The sequence below is a fragment of the Carcharodon carcharias genome, chromosome 2, assembly GCF_017639515.1.
Source record: "Carcharodon carcharias isolate sCarCar2 chromosome 2, sCarCar2.pri, whole genome shotgun sequence".
Lineage (NCBI taxonomy): Eukaryota > Metazoa > Chordata > Chondrichthyes > Lamniformes > Lamnidae > Carcharodon > Carcharodon carcharias.
The window spans coordinates 136,504,743-136,520,015 of record NC_054468.1 but is presented as its reverse complement, the minus strand read 5'-3'; the positions used below and the strand labels follow the sequence as shown (position 1 = coordinate 136,520,015).

At 41.7% G+C, this 15,273-nt stretch overlaps 1 protein-coding gene across 1 annotated transcript in view; it reads left to right on the top strand.

Moving 5' to 3' along the window:
• Positions 1-14,994, top strand: part of snx5 (sorting nexin 5) — a 50,262-nt gene extending 35,268 nt beyond the window's left edge. Inside the window, exons 8-14 of the mRNA XM_041176530.1 lie at positions 1,754-1,859; positions 2,018-2,093; positions 2,917-2,956; positions 5,829-5,915; positions 10,607-10,766; positions 10,852-10,937; positions 12,866-14,994. Coding sequence (XP_041032464.1) covers positions 1,754-1,859; positions 2,018-2,093; positions 2,917-2,956; positions 5,829-5,915; positions 10,607-10,766; positions 10,852-10,937; positions 12,866-12,916 — 606 coding nt within the window. The 3' untranslated portion in view covers positions 12,917-14,994. The remainder of the gene's footprint in view (positions 1-1,753; positions 1,860-2,017; positions 2,094-2,916; positions 2,957-5,828; positions 5,916-10,606; positions 10,767-10,851; positions 10,938-12,865) is intronic.
• The last annotated feature ends 279 nt before the right edge of the window (positions 14,995-15,273 follow it).

Sequence of the window (15,273 nt, the reverse complement as noted above, 5' to 3'; positions counted from 1 at the left end):
CAGGATTCCTAGACTCTGATCTGCTACTGTAGTCACAGTATTTATATGGCTAGTCCACTTCAATTTCTGGTCAATGGTAACCTCCAGCATGTTGATAGTGGGAGATTCAGTGATGGTAATGCCATTGAATATCAAGAGACAATGGTTGGATTCTCTCTTGTTGGAGATGGTCATTGCCTGGCACTTGTGTGCTGCGAATGTTTCTTGCTACTTGTCAGCCCAAACCTGGATATTGTCCAGGTCTTGCTGCACTTAGACATGGACTGCTTCAGTATCTGAGGAGTTGCGAATGGTGTTGAACATTGTGCAATCATCAATGAACATCCCCACTTCCGACCTTTATGATGGAAGGAAGGTCATTGATGAAGCAGCTGAAAGCGGTTGGGCCAAAGGCACTACCCTGAGGAACTCCTGCAGTGATGTCCTGGAGGTGAGATGACTGCCCTCCAACAACCACAGCCATCTTTCTTTGTGCTAGGTATGAATCCAACCAGTGGAGAGGTTTCCCCCTGTTTCACATTGACTCCAGTTTTTCTAGGACTCCTTGAGGACACATTGTCAAATGCTGCCTTGATGTCAAGGGCAGTCACTCTCACCTCACCTCTGGAGTTCAGCTCTTTTGTCCATGTTTGAATAAAGGCTGTAATGAGGTCTTTTAAAAATATGAAGGTGTTTGATAGGGTAGCTGTAGAGAAGATGTTTACACTTGTCCTCTATTTATGGTGTCTCTACATTAAGGTAGTCACCAATAAATCCAATAGGGAGTTAAAGAGAATTTTTATCCAGGGAGTGATTAAAATAGGAACTAGCTACCATATGGCATTTTTGAGGTAAATAGCATAGGTGCATTGAAGGGAAAACTAGATAAGCACGAGGGAGAAAGGAATAAAAGGATTGGCTGATTGGGTTAGATGAAGAAGCATGAGTGGAAGCTAGTTTACAGCATAAAACTGACATAGATCTCTTAGGTGGAATGACCCATTTCTGTGCTGTTAAATGCTGCGTAATATGATCTTGCTTTAGACTGAGTAGTCTGGCAATTTGACTCTACCAGAGCTGGCTGAAACTGGGCATCCTTGGCATGCGAATGCCTAATTTGGTTTCTAATGAAGCAGGGTTTCCCAGGTCAGCTTGGAACCTGCCTGTAGTGAGGTTGTTTTTAAGAGGGAAGTTCGAATAAGCGCTGGTTTGGATGTGGCTCATATGAACAGGAGTAGGCCATTCAGCCAGTCCTATCATTCAGTTAGACATGGCTGATCTGTAACTTGGCTCTAGTTTGCCCACCTTGGCTCCATATCCCTTGATACCCATGCCGAACACAAATCTATCAAATTTCATTTTGAAATCTGCAGACGACTGAGCCACAACAGTTTTTGAGGGTGGGGGAAAGTTCCAGATTTCCAGTAGTCTTTGTGAAGAAGTGCTTTCTGACATCACTCGTGAATAGCCTAGCTCCAGTTTGATATCCAAAACTAGGACCAAAAGTATGAGAGCCCACAAATTAATAAATCCAATAAGGAATTCTGGAGAATTCAGAGTGGTTAGAATGTGGAACTCGTCAACGATGGAGTAGTTGAGGTAAATACATCAATGTGTTTAAGGTGGAGCTAGAGAAACACAAGGGAGCGGAAGTTAGAGTTAGATATAATGAGATGAGAGGAGGCTTATGTCGAGCATAGACCTGTTGGGTGAATATCCTGTTTCTGTAATGTACCATTGATGTAAAAAAAATTAAACACCTTTTCTTCTGAAGGATGGTGATGAATTCTTTGAACATGAGAAGACATTTCTTGTAGAATATGGCATCAAAATTAAAGATTCAGCAGTAAAAGCAGAAAAAATGACAAGAACTCACAAAAGTATGTATAGATTGGCTGGTTACATTCACTGGTTTTTGTTTTATAAAGAATTAAAATTGGTTTTTACACTATTTAATAAAAACAATTGTAAGTACATATTTTGAGTTGACTGCCAAGCCTATTTATTTTTTTGATGGGAGCTGTCTCTCTTTCTCCAGATGTTTCCGATGATTACCTTAGTTTATCCTCTTCCTTGAATGAACTTGCGATAGACAATAAAGCTCCAATGAACAAGTGAGTCCTTTCATCATCTATGTGGTCACACTCTGGTTGAGCCTTTTGCATGATGTGTCTCATTGTGAAATCCCTGCAGTGTCTACTTTTTAAAAAAAAAAATTATTCCCTGGACTTGGGTATCCTGGGCAAGGCAAGCATGATTTTTCCTTCCCTAGTTGTTGTGTTGAGAAGGTGATAATGAGCCACCTTTTTGAATTGTTGCAGTCCATGCGGTGAAGGCATTCCCACAGTGCTTTGGTAGGATTTTGACCTAGCAATGATGCTGTGTTCAAGTCTGGATAATGTGCCATTTTGCTATTTGGGGGTGATGGTCTTGTCATGTACCTGCTACTCTTGTCCTTCTTGGTGATCCTTCAGTGATGGGGGTGTAGGGGTACAGGGGAGTGTTGCATTGTTTTTGTAGACTGTACGTGTTGCAGCTGGTGATGGAGGATATGGATGTTCAAGATGGTGGATGGACTGACAATCAAGCAGACTGTTTTGTCCTAACACTTGCACTTTAAAAGTGCCTTGGGACATTTCAAAGGAGCTGTAGAGTCTAGGTAACCTGATTTGAGAGAGCGTAAGCCAGGTTAAGAGGAGGTGTCCAAATAGAAGTGTGTCTGTGGCAGGTGAGGGGTGGTGTTCAGCAATGCAGTTTCAGAGGGGGGCAGGGAGAGAAAATAACAGCAGGCCAAAGTTGGAAAGATCGAGTCTTCAGTACACCTGAAGCCCCATTTAGTTTGTGTTTATAGTCAATATGTTGCTGAAGAGCAGAATAATGTGGGAAATTATTGAAATCACTATTTACGAAAGAAAATGTGATTTTTTTTTTTTCTAGCTACTACATAAAACTTTCCGAGCTGTTTGAAAAACTCAGGGTAAGTGGATCCTTTTAGTGTTAAATGAAAAATAATTGAATATAAGTAAGGCATTTTCAAAACAAAAGTTAAAGGTAACAGCATGTTACCAATGGAGCTTCATTAAATATTCTTGTTTGGTGAAGTTTTTTAGGAAACAGGAAACTGTTCAGCCCCACCACCCTGTTCTACCATTACGGGTGGTCAGTAGCTCAACTCTTATTTACCTGCCTTGGTGCCATTTCCTCTGATATGTTTGCCTAATAAAAAAAACCTGTCAATCAATTATATATTGGATTCTTAAATAAATCTCCCCGCCTGCATCTTGTTTTTTTTAGTTTAATAGGAATTAATGTCAATGGGTTGGGCTCACACCTTCATGTAACACCAATGCACAGGTGACTCTATAGGCATGGTAATTTTTTGGATAGAGTAGCAGCTAGTTCATTATTTTTTAACTACGGTATTTACTAAAATTCATCAAATTTAAATAAACAAACTCAAATTTGTATTAATCTGAATTTGCACAAATGTTGACACCCTTAAAAAAAAAACCCTACTTAAGGACAACACTTTGGTTCACACACTTTTGATTCTCTTAACTGGATGATTTACTTAAGTGGGACAGTTTCCTGATCAATGGTTTGAGAGTTAATTCTCTGGCTAGTTGTTCACATCCTCATTGCAAGTCAGTGGGCAGTTACCATAATGTCAGAGGGTGCAAGCCTGGAGTTAGTGGAGTCCTGGGAGGAAAGAGATGGCGAGAGTTAATTTGCTGCCAGTTTCTTAAGTCAAAGGAGTATCTTGGGAGAACTTCATGGTTTGTGTTGAAGAAAGCCCAAATACAATATTCACAGCAAGTCACAAGATGAAATAAATTATTAGAAAGGTGTTTTTAATGTTTTTGAGCTGACTTGTTCTTTAATCCCTGTTATTGTATCTGGGCAGAACTGTGGTGGGAATAACAAACATGCTCAATATAGCCTTCTGTGCTGGTTTCTGTCTCCCAAGGAGGTTTGGAACCATCTTCTACATTTTTTCTGTCTGTTAGTGCTTGGGTTTTTATCTGTTTTTTGCCTCCCACTAGCTAGTAGGCTATCTACTGTGATGCTTCCAGAGTCACGACTGTGTAGAGCAGGCCTAGATGGTCTTTTCCTGCCCATTGTTTCTGTATATGTTTGAAAGGCAAAACTGGGGAAGAAAAATCAAGGAAATTGAAAGCAGTTGGCAGGAGTCATGGAAGATGACAGAGATAATGAGGAACTTCATCAGCTAGCTTGAAGACGCATGGTCTTTATGAGCATTGAGGTGCATCTTGATCACTGGTCACAATAGGAATTTGGGAAGGAAGAGAAAAAGAAAGCAGAAACTTCACTTTGTCCTTCATTGGACATTGTTAAATGCAGGATTTCAACACAAGAGGGCAGAAACTTCAAGTTAGAACTAGGCTCTGAAGAGTAAAAGGATAGTGAAAATCTCTAATTCTCTTCACTGCCCAAAGGCTATGAAATGTGTGACCTGAACCATCTCAAGACTGAGATTTGATTTTTTTTTTGTTGTCATTGTTATGTTAGCATTTTTCAGGATATGAAGCAAATGGAGTTGTGATACTGATCAACCATGATCTAAACAAATGCTGGAATAGGCACAAAGGGATAAGTAGCCTCCTCCTGTTCCTATATTTCTAATCCAGAGAGGTATTGGCAGTTGTATCCTGGTGTGTATTTTAAGTGTTACTTTGTGTAACTTTACATGTTTGCCAACTACTGGCCCCAACCTAATATCTTAACTTGTTCCAGAACGAAAAACTTAAGTAGAATAAGGCACAACCTCACTCTTCCTATCCAGCTTATGTCCATTGCACTGGCTTTCCATATCACCTGCCCAATTTAGGCAGAGAAAATGCCAATGCCCTATGTGTGAAAACCCATTTCTTCCTAGGTACACTGCTTCTGAATTTTACCTACTGGAGAAAATGTACTGGGCCAGTACACTTGTGGAGAGGGAACTAGAGCCTGGAAGTGCACCAGTAGGTATGTGGGGAAGCTCCAGTGCTTGCCATGATTCATCATAGTTTCTGGCGCACATTTCTCTCCAGATATTGCGATAGAGCTGATACAACACCATTCAGATGCAAAGGTACCTATTTGGGCCAGGATTTGTAGCCAGAACACCCAAACTGGATGGCAATTTTTGCTACTTGGGATTTTTAACAGTTCATTCACATGTGTGCATCATTGACAAGGCCAGCGGTAATGGCCATCCCTAGTTGCCCTTGAGAACATGGTGATGGACCTCCTAGTACCACTGCTGTCCATGTGGTGAAGGTGCTCCCACAATCCTGTGTTAAGTAATGTTCCAGGATTTTTACCCAGCAATGAAGGAGGAATAGTGTTATGTTCATGTGCGACTTGGAGGGGAGGTTGGATGTGTTACCCATACACATGTTGTCCCTGTTCTTCTAGATGGTATAGCTCATCAATTTGGAGGTGCTGACATGAAAGCCTTGGTGAGTTGCTGCAGTGCATCCTGTAGAAAGAGGGAACATTGCCTGCAGTGTGTACTAAGTTGTGCAGTTGCATGGTGCAACAAATAGGCTGCACACAACAAAGAAAATTTAGAGGGAACATTTATTTCAACCATGTGTGCTGATGTGGATGGGGTGATGTTTAGGCTAGTATCTGATATGCAAATCATACAACTGTTAGCAATAGAGGCAAGTGGTGATGTGGAATGTGATCAACCTGTAATAGTCAAATCTTGATGGAAAGTGTCACTCTTCCTTTATCTCAAATGTTAGATTGACAGTTAATAATGGCTTAATGCCAAAGCAGAGTTTCCTTTTACTGATTATTTGTTTGTTTCTTTTCCCCCCCCCCGCACTCATCTACAGAAAGTAGAAGGAAGAGTGTCGAGTGATGAAGACTTGAAGCTGACAGAACTGTTAAAATACTATATGAGAGATATACAGGCAGCAAAGGTAATGTAACTGAAGCATGTTACTTTCCAATATTGCCTCTTTTGGTTTGTAATCCTGGAAGTCAACCTGAGAGTTTGGGATTTTCTCTTAAGAATTTTACCGTATGAGGCCATTCAGCCCATTCAACTATCTGGCTATCAAACTATGGTGCCATGATTCTGTTTTATTATAGTAAATAGGGATTAGTATTACCATTTACCCTCCTGCCAAAGACATTTTTCTTTGTAATTGGTCCTTTTGGTCATTCTTCCCCAATTTTTAACCAATGATCTTCTAGTTTTGATTCTCAGAAAACACCATTTGATCTTGATGGCTGTGCATAAGAATAGCAGCTCCTCCCTGTGCTTTACTTGAATAGGGTTATCTATCTGTTCTAACATTTCAGCATTGTTCCATTTATACGATGGTAAAACTCTGTTCTAGTAAAACTCTGCAACGCATGAAATTGATTTTCAGTGGCCTAGTTACTGCAGAACTTTCCCTAAAGCCATTCTTGTGTAGAATGCTTCGAGGCTTCCCTCTGCTTCCCAAATCCAAGGTGCTTTTGTAGGCCTTGACATTAGGCACTCATCTGTGGATTACAATGTCCAATACAATTTAATCAGCTTGTTTCATTTAAATATGACCCTGGCGTCTTTGACTACAAAATCTAAGGATATTAATTAAGTGGACAGAATCTTGGGAACACCAATTCTCCACTGACACCCATTTTTAGTTCCATGTGATTTTTTTTCAAAAAGCTAACCTTCGAATGAATTTGAGCTGAACAGGTGCTGCTTTATTTTTTAATATTTGTTCATGGGATGTGCACATTACGGGGTAAGCCAGCATTAATTGCCCTTGAGAAGGTGGTGATGTGCTGCTGCCTTGAACCACTGCAGTCCATGTGATGTAGGAACACCCACAGTGCTGTTAGGAAGGGAGTTCCAGGATTTTGACCCAGCAACAGTGATGGAAGGTTATTCAGACACACTGACAAACCATTTATGTTTGGTGGTTTCATGCTTTGATAGCAAGGAAGTGCTTGTTGCTTTTCAAAATCAGCCAGCACAAAATTGTCCACCTAATAATAGTCTGCAACAGACATCCTCTAGATGCTGACTGCACGACTGAAGACTTCACATTTTTAAAAATTCATTCACGGAACGTGGGCTTTGCTGGCTAGACCAGCATTTGTTGCCTATCCCTAGTTGTCCTTGAGAAGGTGGTGGTGAGCTGCCTTCTTGAACCGCTGCAGCCCATGTGGTGTAGGTACATCCACAGTGCTGTTAGGAAGGGAGTTCAGGATTTTGACCCAACGACAGTGAAGGAACGGCAATATATTTCCAAGTCAGGATGGTGAGTGACTTGGAGGGGAACCTCCATTTGGCGGTGTTCTCATGTGTCTGCTACCCTTGTCCTTCTAGATGGTAGTGGTCGTGGGTTTGAAAGGTGCTATCCAAGGAACCTTGGTGCATTCTGCAATGCATCTTGTAGATGGTACACACTGCTGCTACTGTGTGTCGGTGGTGGAGGGAGTGAATGTTTGTGGATGTGGTGCCAATCAAGCGGATGGTGGACAGTGTCCAGCTTCCTCAGTGTTGTAGGAACTGCGCTCATCCAGGCAAGTGGAGAGTATTCCATCACACTCCTGACTGACTTGTGCCTTGTTAGATGGTGGACAGGCTTTGGGGAGTCAGGAGGTGAGTTACTCGTCACACAATTCCTAGCCTCTGACCTGCTCTTGTAGCCACAGTATTTATATGGCTAGTCCAGTTCAGTTTCTGGTCAATGGTAACCCCCAGGATGTTGATAGTAGGGGATTCAGTGATGGTAATGCCATTGAACATCAAGGGGTGATGGTTGGATTTTCTCTTGTTGGAGATGGTCATTGTCTGGCATCTGTGTGGTGCGAATATTACTTGCTGCTTATCAGCCCAAGCCTGGATAATGTCCAAGTCTTGCTGCATTTGGACATGGACTGCTTCAGTATCTGAGGAGTTGCGAATGGTGCTGAATATTGTGCAATCATCAGCGGACATCCCCACTTCTGACATTATGATGGAAGGAAGGTCATTGATGAAGCAGCTGAAGATGGTTGAGCCTGGGACACTACCCTGCGGAACTCCTGCAGTGATGTCCTGGAGGTGAGATGACTGACCTCCAACAACCACAACGATCTTTCTTTGTGCTAGGTATGACTCCAACCAGTGGAGAGTTTTCCCCCTGATTCCCATTGACTCCAGTTTTGTTAGGGCTCCTTGATGTCACACTCCGTCAAATGCTGCCTTGATGTCAAGTGCAGTCACATTCACCTCAGCTTGGGAATTCAGCTTTTTTGTCTGTGTTTGAACCAAGGCTGTAATGAGGTCAGGACCTGGCAGAACCCAAACTGGGCATTGGTGAGCAGGTTATTGCTAAGCAAGTGCTGCTTGATAGCACTGTTGATGACCCCTTCCATTACTTTACTAATGATCGAAAGTAGACTGATGGGGCAGTAATTCGCCAGGTTAGATTTGTCCTGCTTTTTGTATATAGGACATACCTGGGCAATTTTCCACATAGCCAGTTATATGTCATCATTGTAGCTGTACTGGAACAGCTTGGCTAGGGGCACGGCAAGTTCTGGAGTACAAGTTTTCAGTACTATTGCCGGAATACTGTCAGGACCCATAGCCTTCCCAGTATCCAGTGCCGTGAGGTTCTTGATGTCATGTGGCGTGAATTGAATTGGCTGAAGACTGGCATCTGTGATGCAAGGGGCCTCTGGAGGAGGCCAAGATGGATCATCCACTCAGCACTTCTGGCTGAAGATTGAATTTCTGAATGCCAACAGGGCTTTGTAACCTATACTGCAGTGCATGAGTGCATTTCGGTCTTCCTGTTAGTCACATATCCACCCTGGTAACCTTTTCGCAGCAAATTGGTTCATACTTGTCCTCGTGCTACATAAATGTAGTTTCAAAATGATCATGTCAGTCTTCCATCCTTTACAGCATCTTGCCTATCGAATCTTATAGCGTTAAGAGACCACTTGTGCATCATTTCTGCACTGGATCTTTGAAAGAGCTATTCAATTCATCCCACTCCCCTGTTCTTTGCCCATAGCCCTGCAAGTTTTTCATTTTCAAGTATGAATCCAGTTCTCTTTTGAGCTGAATCTGCTTCCACTGCCCTTTCAGGTAGTGCATTTCAGATCATAACTTGCTGTGTTAGAACAAAATTATGTAAAACTTAAATCCAAATTTTCCCTCTGGTTCTTTTGTGAATGCTGACTTTTGGACAAAGTCCTTTTTTTTTTGGATCGTCTTTCTGGAACTAGCATGCTGTGCCAAAATTTCTGATGTTCTGGTGCCCCAGTGTCATCCTCAAGTGCAGTTTGAGAAAATCACACCACAGTTAGAAGAGGGAAGGTGCTGGTGCAAGTTTTAGTTCAGCTTATAGTTGCACTCCACCTTCAACGCATTCTGTTGTCAACCGTTTCCAGCTAGTGATGGGTCCTCTGTTTTGTTTTGGCACATCTTTGAGCACTGCAATGTTCTCCTCAGAGCTGCCACGTAGTCCAAGACGAATGATTGGAAAGTTTTCTCCAAAAACAAGCTGCTTTATCAATTGTAGCTCAGTCAGTTGCACGCTAGAATTAGAAAGTCATGGGTTCGAACCCCACTCCAGAGATTTAAACACAATCTAAGCCAGTGCCAGAGATGCTGTGTTTTGAATGAGACATTATGCAGAGGCCCCCTCTGCCTTCTCATGTGGACGTAAAAACCCCATTTTGAAGAAGATCAGGGGAGTTTTCCCCTGTCCTGGCCAACATTTATCCCTTAACGCATCAGTAAAGCAAGTTATCTGGTCATTATCAAATTGCTGTGAACAATTTGGCAGTTTTAAAATTACAGATGCATTTGGAATCTTATTTTCCCTGTTAATGGTTAGAGAAAACAGCGATGGGATCAGATGATCTAGGTCTGTAAAATACAAACTGCCAAATCCAACAGAGTGAGGAGCATAAAGACCAGTTTTCAGGCCAGTAAGCCAGGGTTTCACAGGCAACAGGAAGTTGATCAGACACCCTGATCTTACTGCAAAGACTTAGTGTTTATGGCACATTGAACTGCTTAGCACTGGAAACAGCAGTGGTACTCGTAGTTCCAGTAGCAGGTTTGTCATTTAATAAAGCATGAAGTTTAACCAAGAGTAGTTTTATGCTCTCCCCTCCCCTTTGAAGGAATTATTCTAATATGCATAAAGAAGCTAAATTTCAAGGTGGACTATACTACTTATCTTTGACTTCTAATTCCTCCTCGGGAAGAATCCAGAGCAAGAGGCCACAATCTGAAGTTTAGAGCAAGGCCATTCAAGAGGAAAATCACAAAGGACTTTTTCACAGTGGGTAGTGGAAATCTGGGATTCTTTGTGCCAAAATGCAGCAGATGCTTGGGGACGATTGGAGTTTTCAAGTCTGTGATCAGGGTATAAAGAATATGGAGCAATGCAGATAAATGGAACTGAGAGCAGATCAGCCTTGATCTGATTAAATGGCAGAATAGGTGTGAGGGACTGAATGGCCTCCTGTTTCCAATCCTCCATTTTACAATGTTGTCCAAAGTTTAATTTGGTTGCCTGCAAATGTATTGTACAAGTGGCACTGGATTAGAACAGATACCTTTTTTAAAAAACATATATTAATGCAGGATTTTTCTATTAATCAGGATCTTCTGTACAGGAGAGCCAGGGCTCTTGTTGATTATGAAAATGCCAACAAAGCTCTAGATAAGGCTCGAATGAAGGGTAAAGATGTGAAACAGGCGGAGCAGCAGCATCAGCTGTCTGGTCAAAAATTTGAAAAGCTCTCAGACTCAGCAAAGCAAGGTACAAGATCCTAATGTCTACAGAATCCCTGAGTGTCCATCCATATATTGTGATGATGAAACTTTGTTTATTCTCCTGTTTTCAGAGCTGACTGCTTTCAGAGCCAGACGAGTGGAAGCATTTCGTAAAAACCTAATTGAAATGACTGAGCTGGAGCTGAAGCATGCCAGAGTGAGTAGCCTGCAACAATGAGCTTGATTTTATTTATTATGTAGCAGGATAGCATTGTCACGAGAGTTTGTAACCCACAACCTGTTATTTATGTTCACATCCGTGGTTTACTCCTTCCCATCCAACTGATGTGTATGAGTACATCCATAAGACACCAAGCACAAACGTCTTAACTGTAACCAAGGACAGATTCCTTTTTGTGCAGCTATTGTGAAACGACACAAGGGGGCGATGTTGCTGTAGAGAGTGAAACAGCACACCGGGGGCAATGTTGTGGTAGTCAGTGAAACTACCAATTTTGTTCTTCTGCATGGAATTAAAAACAAGCCATTTAATTGGCTCTCTAATGCATGGTTTTGGCCTCTGCTCCCTTATCCTCTTTGCGCTGAGAATCATTCTGATCTTTGTCCCTAGTTTCATGGAATTTAAAACAGTCAGAACAAAGAGTACCAAAATGTACAATTTTGCATTTCTGTGTTAAATACTGTCACGTGTCCGCCCATTCCACTTGCCTATATCCTCAAAGCCTATCACATCCCCCTCATTATTGGCTACGCTTCCAAGTTTCATCATTTCTAAATTTTGAAATTGTGACCTGTACCCTCTAGCCCAAGGCATTAATATATACCAAGAAAAGTAATGGTCCTAACACTGATTCCAGGGAAACCCCACTCTATACCTTCCTCCAGTCCAAGAAACAATCATTCACCACTGCTCTCCGTTTCCTGTCACTTGGCCAACTTCCTGTCCGTGCTTCCACTGCCCCTTTTATTCCACGAGCTCTGACTTTTCTGGCAAACATGTTATGCGGCACTTTATCAAAAATTTTCTGGCATTCCACATATACAACATGAACCAAGCAGCTGTTTATTCATGTGTGAGCTCTACGTGTATGCAAGATAAATATGAGAGGGTACGTTCCCACTGCAGAATCCACACGAGCTCGTGTACCAGAAGGAGCCATTGGATAGCTGTAGCGTTGGCTGTTTCCTCTCCACCCACCCTCCCAGTTCATTGGACTGGGCTTAACTGAGGTTAGTCTGTACGTTCTGCTTGCTTGAGGTAGAACCCTAGAATAGTGTGACACAGAAGGAGACTATTCGGCCCTTTGAGTCTCTGTCAGTTCTATCAAAGGTTTGTTTAGGAAGTGTGCACTGGAACTTGGCCATTGGCTGCTCTTGGTCTGTAAGGCCCAATTGTACACTGGGCTATGCAGTTATCAACTGAGCGCATATACTCTTGTTGGTTTGGTACGTAATTTGAGCAAAAAACTGACCTAAGGCCTACTTTCAAAGCTTCACAGCACAGAAGGAGGTTATTGTGCCTGTACTATCTCTTTGAAATTGCCATCTTATTGGTCCTACACCCATGCTCTTTCTTCAAAGCCCTGCAACTTTTCCTTTCTCAAGTATTTATCAAATTCCCTTTTGAAAGTTACTGCTTCTGCCACCTTTTCAGAGTGTGCATTTCAGACCATCATAGTTTGTTCATAAGTTGCCCTCATCATGGACTCAATGGACCAAATGGCTTCCTTCTGTACCATAATGATTCAATGACTATGTACCCTTAGGTGGTTTTGTCAATTATCTTAAATCTGTGTCTATTGACCCTCCTACCCAAAGCCCCCTCTTAATTTTGAACACACTATTAATCGTTCTCTGCTCAAAAGAGAACAATTCCAGCTTCTCTCGTTTGTCTACATAATTGAAACCCCTCATCCTATGTATCATTCCAATAAATCTCCTCTGCACTCCCTGAGGTGTGGTGCTCAGCATGGGCCGCAATACCCCAGCTGGGTCCTGCTCAGTGATTTCTGAAAGTTTACCATAACTTGCTTGTTTTCTCCATTTCTAAAACACAGGTTTTTTAATAGCTTTGATCAACTTATCCTGCCACCACCACAGACTTGTGTGTTTTATTTCTTTCAGAACAATGTACAGATGCTACAAAACTGCCTGGCTGCGTTGATGAGTAATTAGTGCCATATGACTGGATGAGGCCAGGAATCCTCAGACTGACCTTATTTCACCCACTGAAGATGAATTTATAATTTGCAGCCTAAAATCATTGTACATCCAGTTTCTGTTGCAATAACTCTGGTCACGGGATAAGCTGTGCGTGCTCCTATTCTATATCCTTTACAGTTTTTCTCTGCTGCTGTTTAATCCGTAAAAGCTTGGATAATGCACAAAGTAATTTTTCTTTTTTAAAAAAAATGCTAAGCTTTGCTCCACACAAGTGCCTGCTGATTGTAGAACTTCACAAACAGTGACTTCCAAAACTAAAGCTGGACCAAATTTTGTATGTTCATATTCCTATGCATGGTAGTCTTTTTACAAAAGTGGCATAATAGGGACCTGTTACAATAATTGTAATTCAAATTCTATTTATACGCAGGTTGGCTAAACAATGCTCGAAATCTTGTTTGGGGTTTTAACAAAACTTCCATTTGATTGTGTATGCGATGACCAAATTGACATTGCTGGTTTCAATCGATAAGCATACTCTTCGTATTTTTTTAATATTGTGCTGCTCCAAAACTCTTGCTTCTGAATTAAAATCTCTCTTGACTGTTTCTGCTTATCCTAATTTTAGACTAAGCTAACACCGAAGTCCATGTTTTTGGTTCCTGGCTGTAATTTGTAAAAAGAATTAAGATTTAAATTTAAGTGGTGGTATTTCACTGAAGAGAATGATCCTCAATGCTCATGGCATTTCTGTAGGGTTGTACTAGTTACTCTTTAGCACTTGTAGGGTTAATTGCTCCCCATCCCACCCCAATTACTTTACCCTTGCCTCAAAAACAAGCTCTTGTAAACAGTACTTAAATATTTTACATGAAGCACTCAAACTGCAGAGCACTTTGGAAGTATGTGCCTCATTTCTGCCTATGAATGTTTTGATATCTCCCCCCTCTCCTCCCTCAAAACATATTGCAGCACTTTTTAAAGAGTTCATATTTTAGATAAACTTATGCAAAGGAACTTTGAAGTGCACGGTGGATAGCATCTCTTGTTTTTGTTTTCCATCACATTGGGTTTGGAGATGGAGTGAAATCTGCACATAGACTTGTTTGGCCAGGAGGAGGAGGACGCAATGCAGGACACTCGGCTGGCCATCCAATTCTGACTTGTATTCTCTCCTGGGGAAATTCTGCTTCCAAAGCAATAAGGTGAAGGAAATAGCAAAGTGTGAATGCTGTTTTTAACTTGTTTTCATGAAGAAAGGAAAAAGCCAGGTGCTGGGTGTGGTTTGGGCAATTCCTGAAAGTTGTGTTGGAAGAAGAAATGGAAGTTTTGCTGAAGCTCTTAACTCTTCATTGTTTTGCATTGAACTGTGTCCTGTGTATATTGTCTGCAGATCTAAATATAAATGGAAAGCAGAAGAAAGCCCAATCTATATAAAAAGAGACTTGTTACATTTTAGGGGTATTTTAGTTAGCTATTGATGCCTGTGTGTGTGTGTGTGTAAAAATAAATGTTCATAGTACATTAACTTTGTGACTTGGCCTGGTTTAAAGAACAACAGTGTGGGAGATGCCCAGAGTAAAATTTTGTCGGAGTTGGTCTCTAGCCGTCTCCTGCCACCCCTCCCTCTTGGGTCGGTCTCCATTTCCCCTCTTATCACCCCCTCCGCCCACTCCTCACCTCCCAAACTCCACCCTGTGAGCTGGTCTTGTCCTCGTTGTCAATGGCCTTCAAGTTCAACCCATATCATTTTCTTTAAGGCACCAGACCTGATGGTGAGCACAGTGATTAGCTTGCTCAGTCAATCTTGGAATGTCAGTTTTGAACTCTGTTTTCCATATCCTAAAGGAGGAACTGAAGCCATTGAACAAGTAGCAAACAGGTTGCAAAGTTGTGTGTGTGTGGAGTATGGGTAGAATTTCTCTCACCAGATGTTGTGGTTTTGAATAATTCTGTTAAATTTTGCTGGAATTGTGCATTGATTCATGGAGATGATATATTTGGCTTTATTAGTCAGTGTTTTCTCCCTGTAAGACATGTTTCTGTGCCTTTTGGAAGGAATTTGAACAGTAAAGATGGTTTGAAACTGCTTTGTGATGTTTTTTATTTATTGAGGTCAAGTAGATACTTGCACAGAAGCACATATGGATTTCACCCAGAAAATATTAAGTCTTCCGTTGTCTCTCTCTGTGAGGATACAGCAGAATCAGCTTTCCTGTCAACCTGTGTGGATCCACACGTGCAGAGTTGGCGACTTGGATCCAGACACTACAATGTTAACCTAAGCCGCCCATTGGGAATCTGAAGGGGTTGGGTACACTGCTCATTTTACACTCCATTGAGTAACTTGCACATTTCACAATCACAGG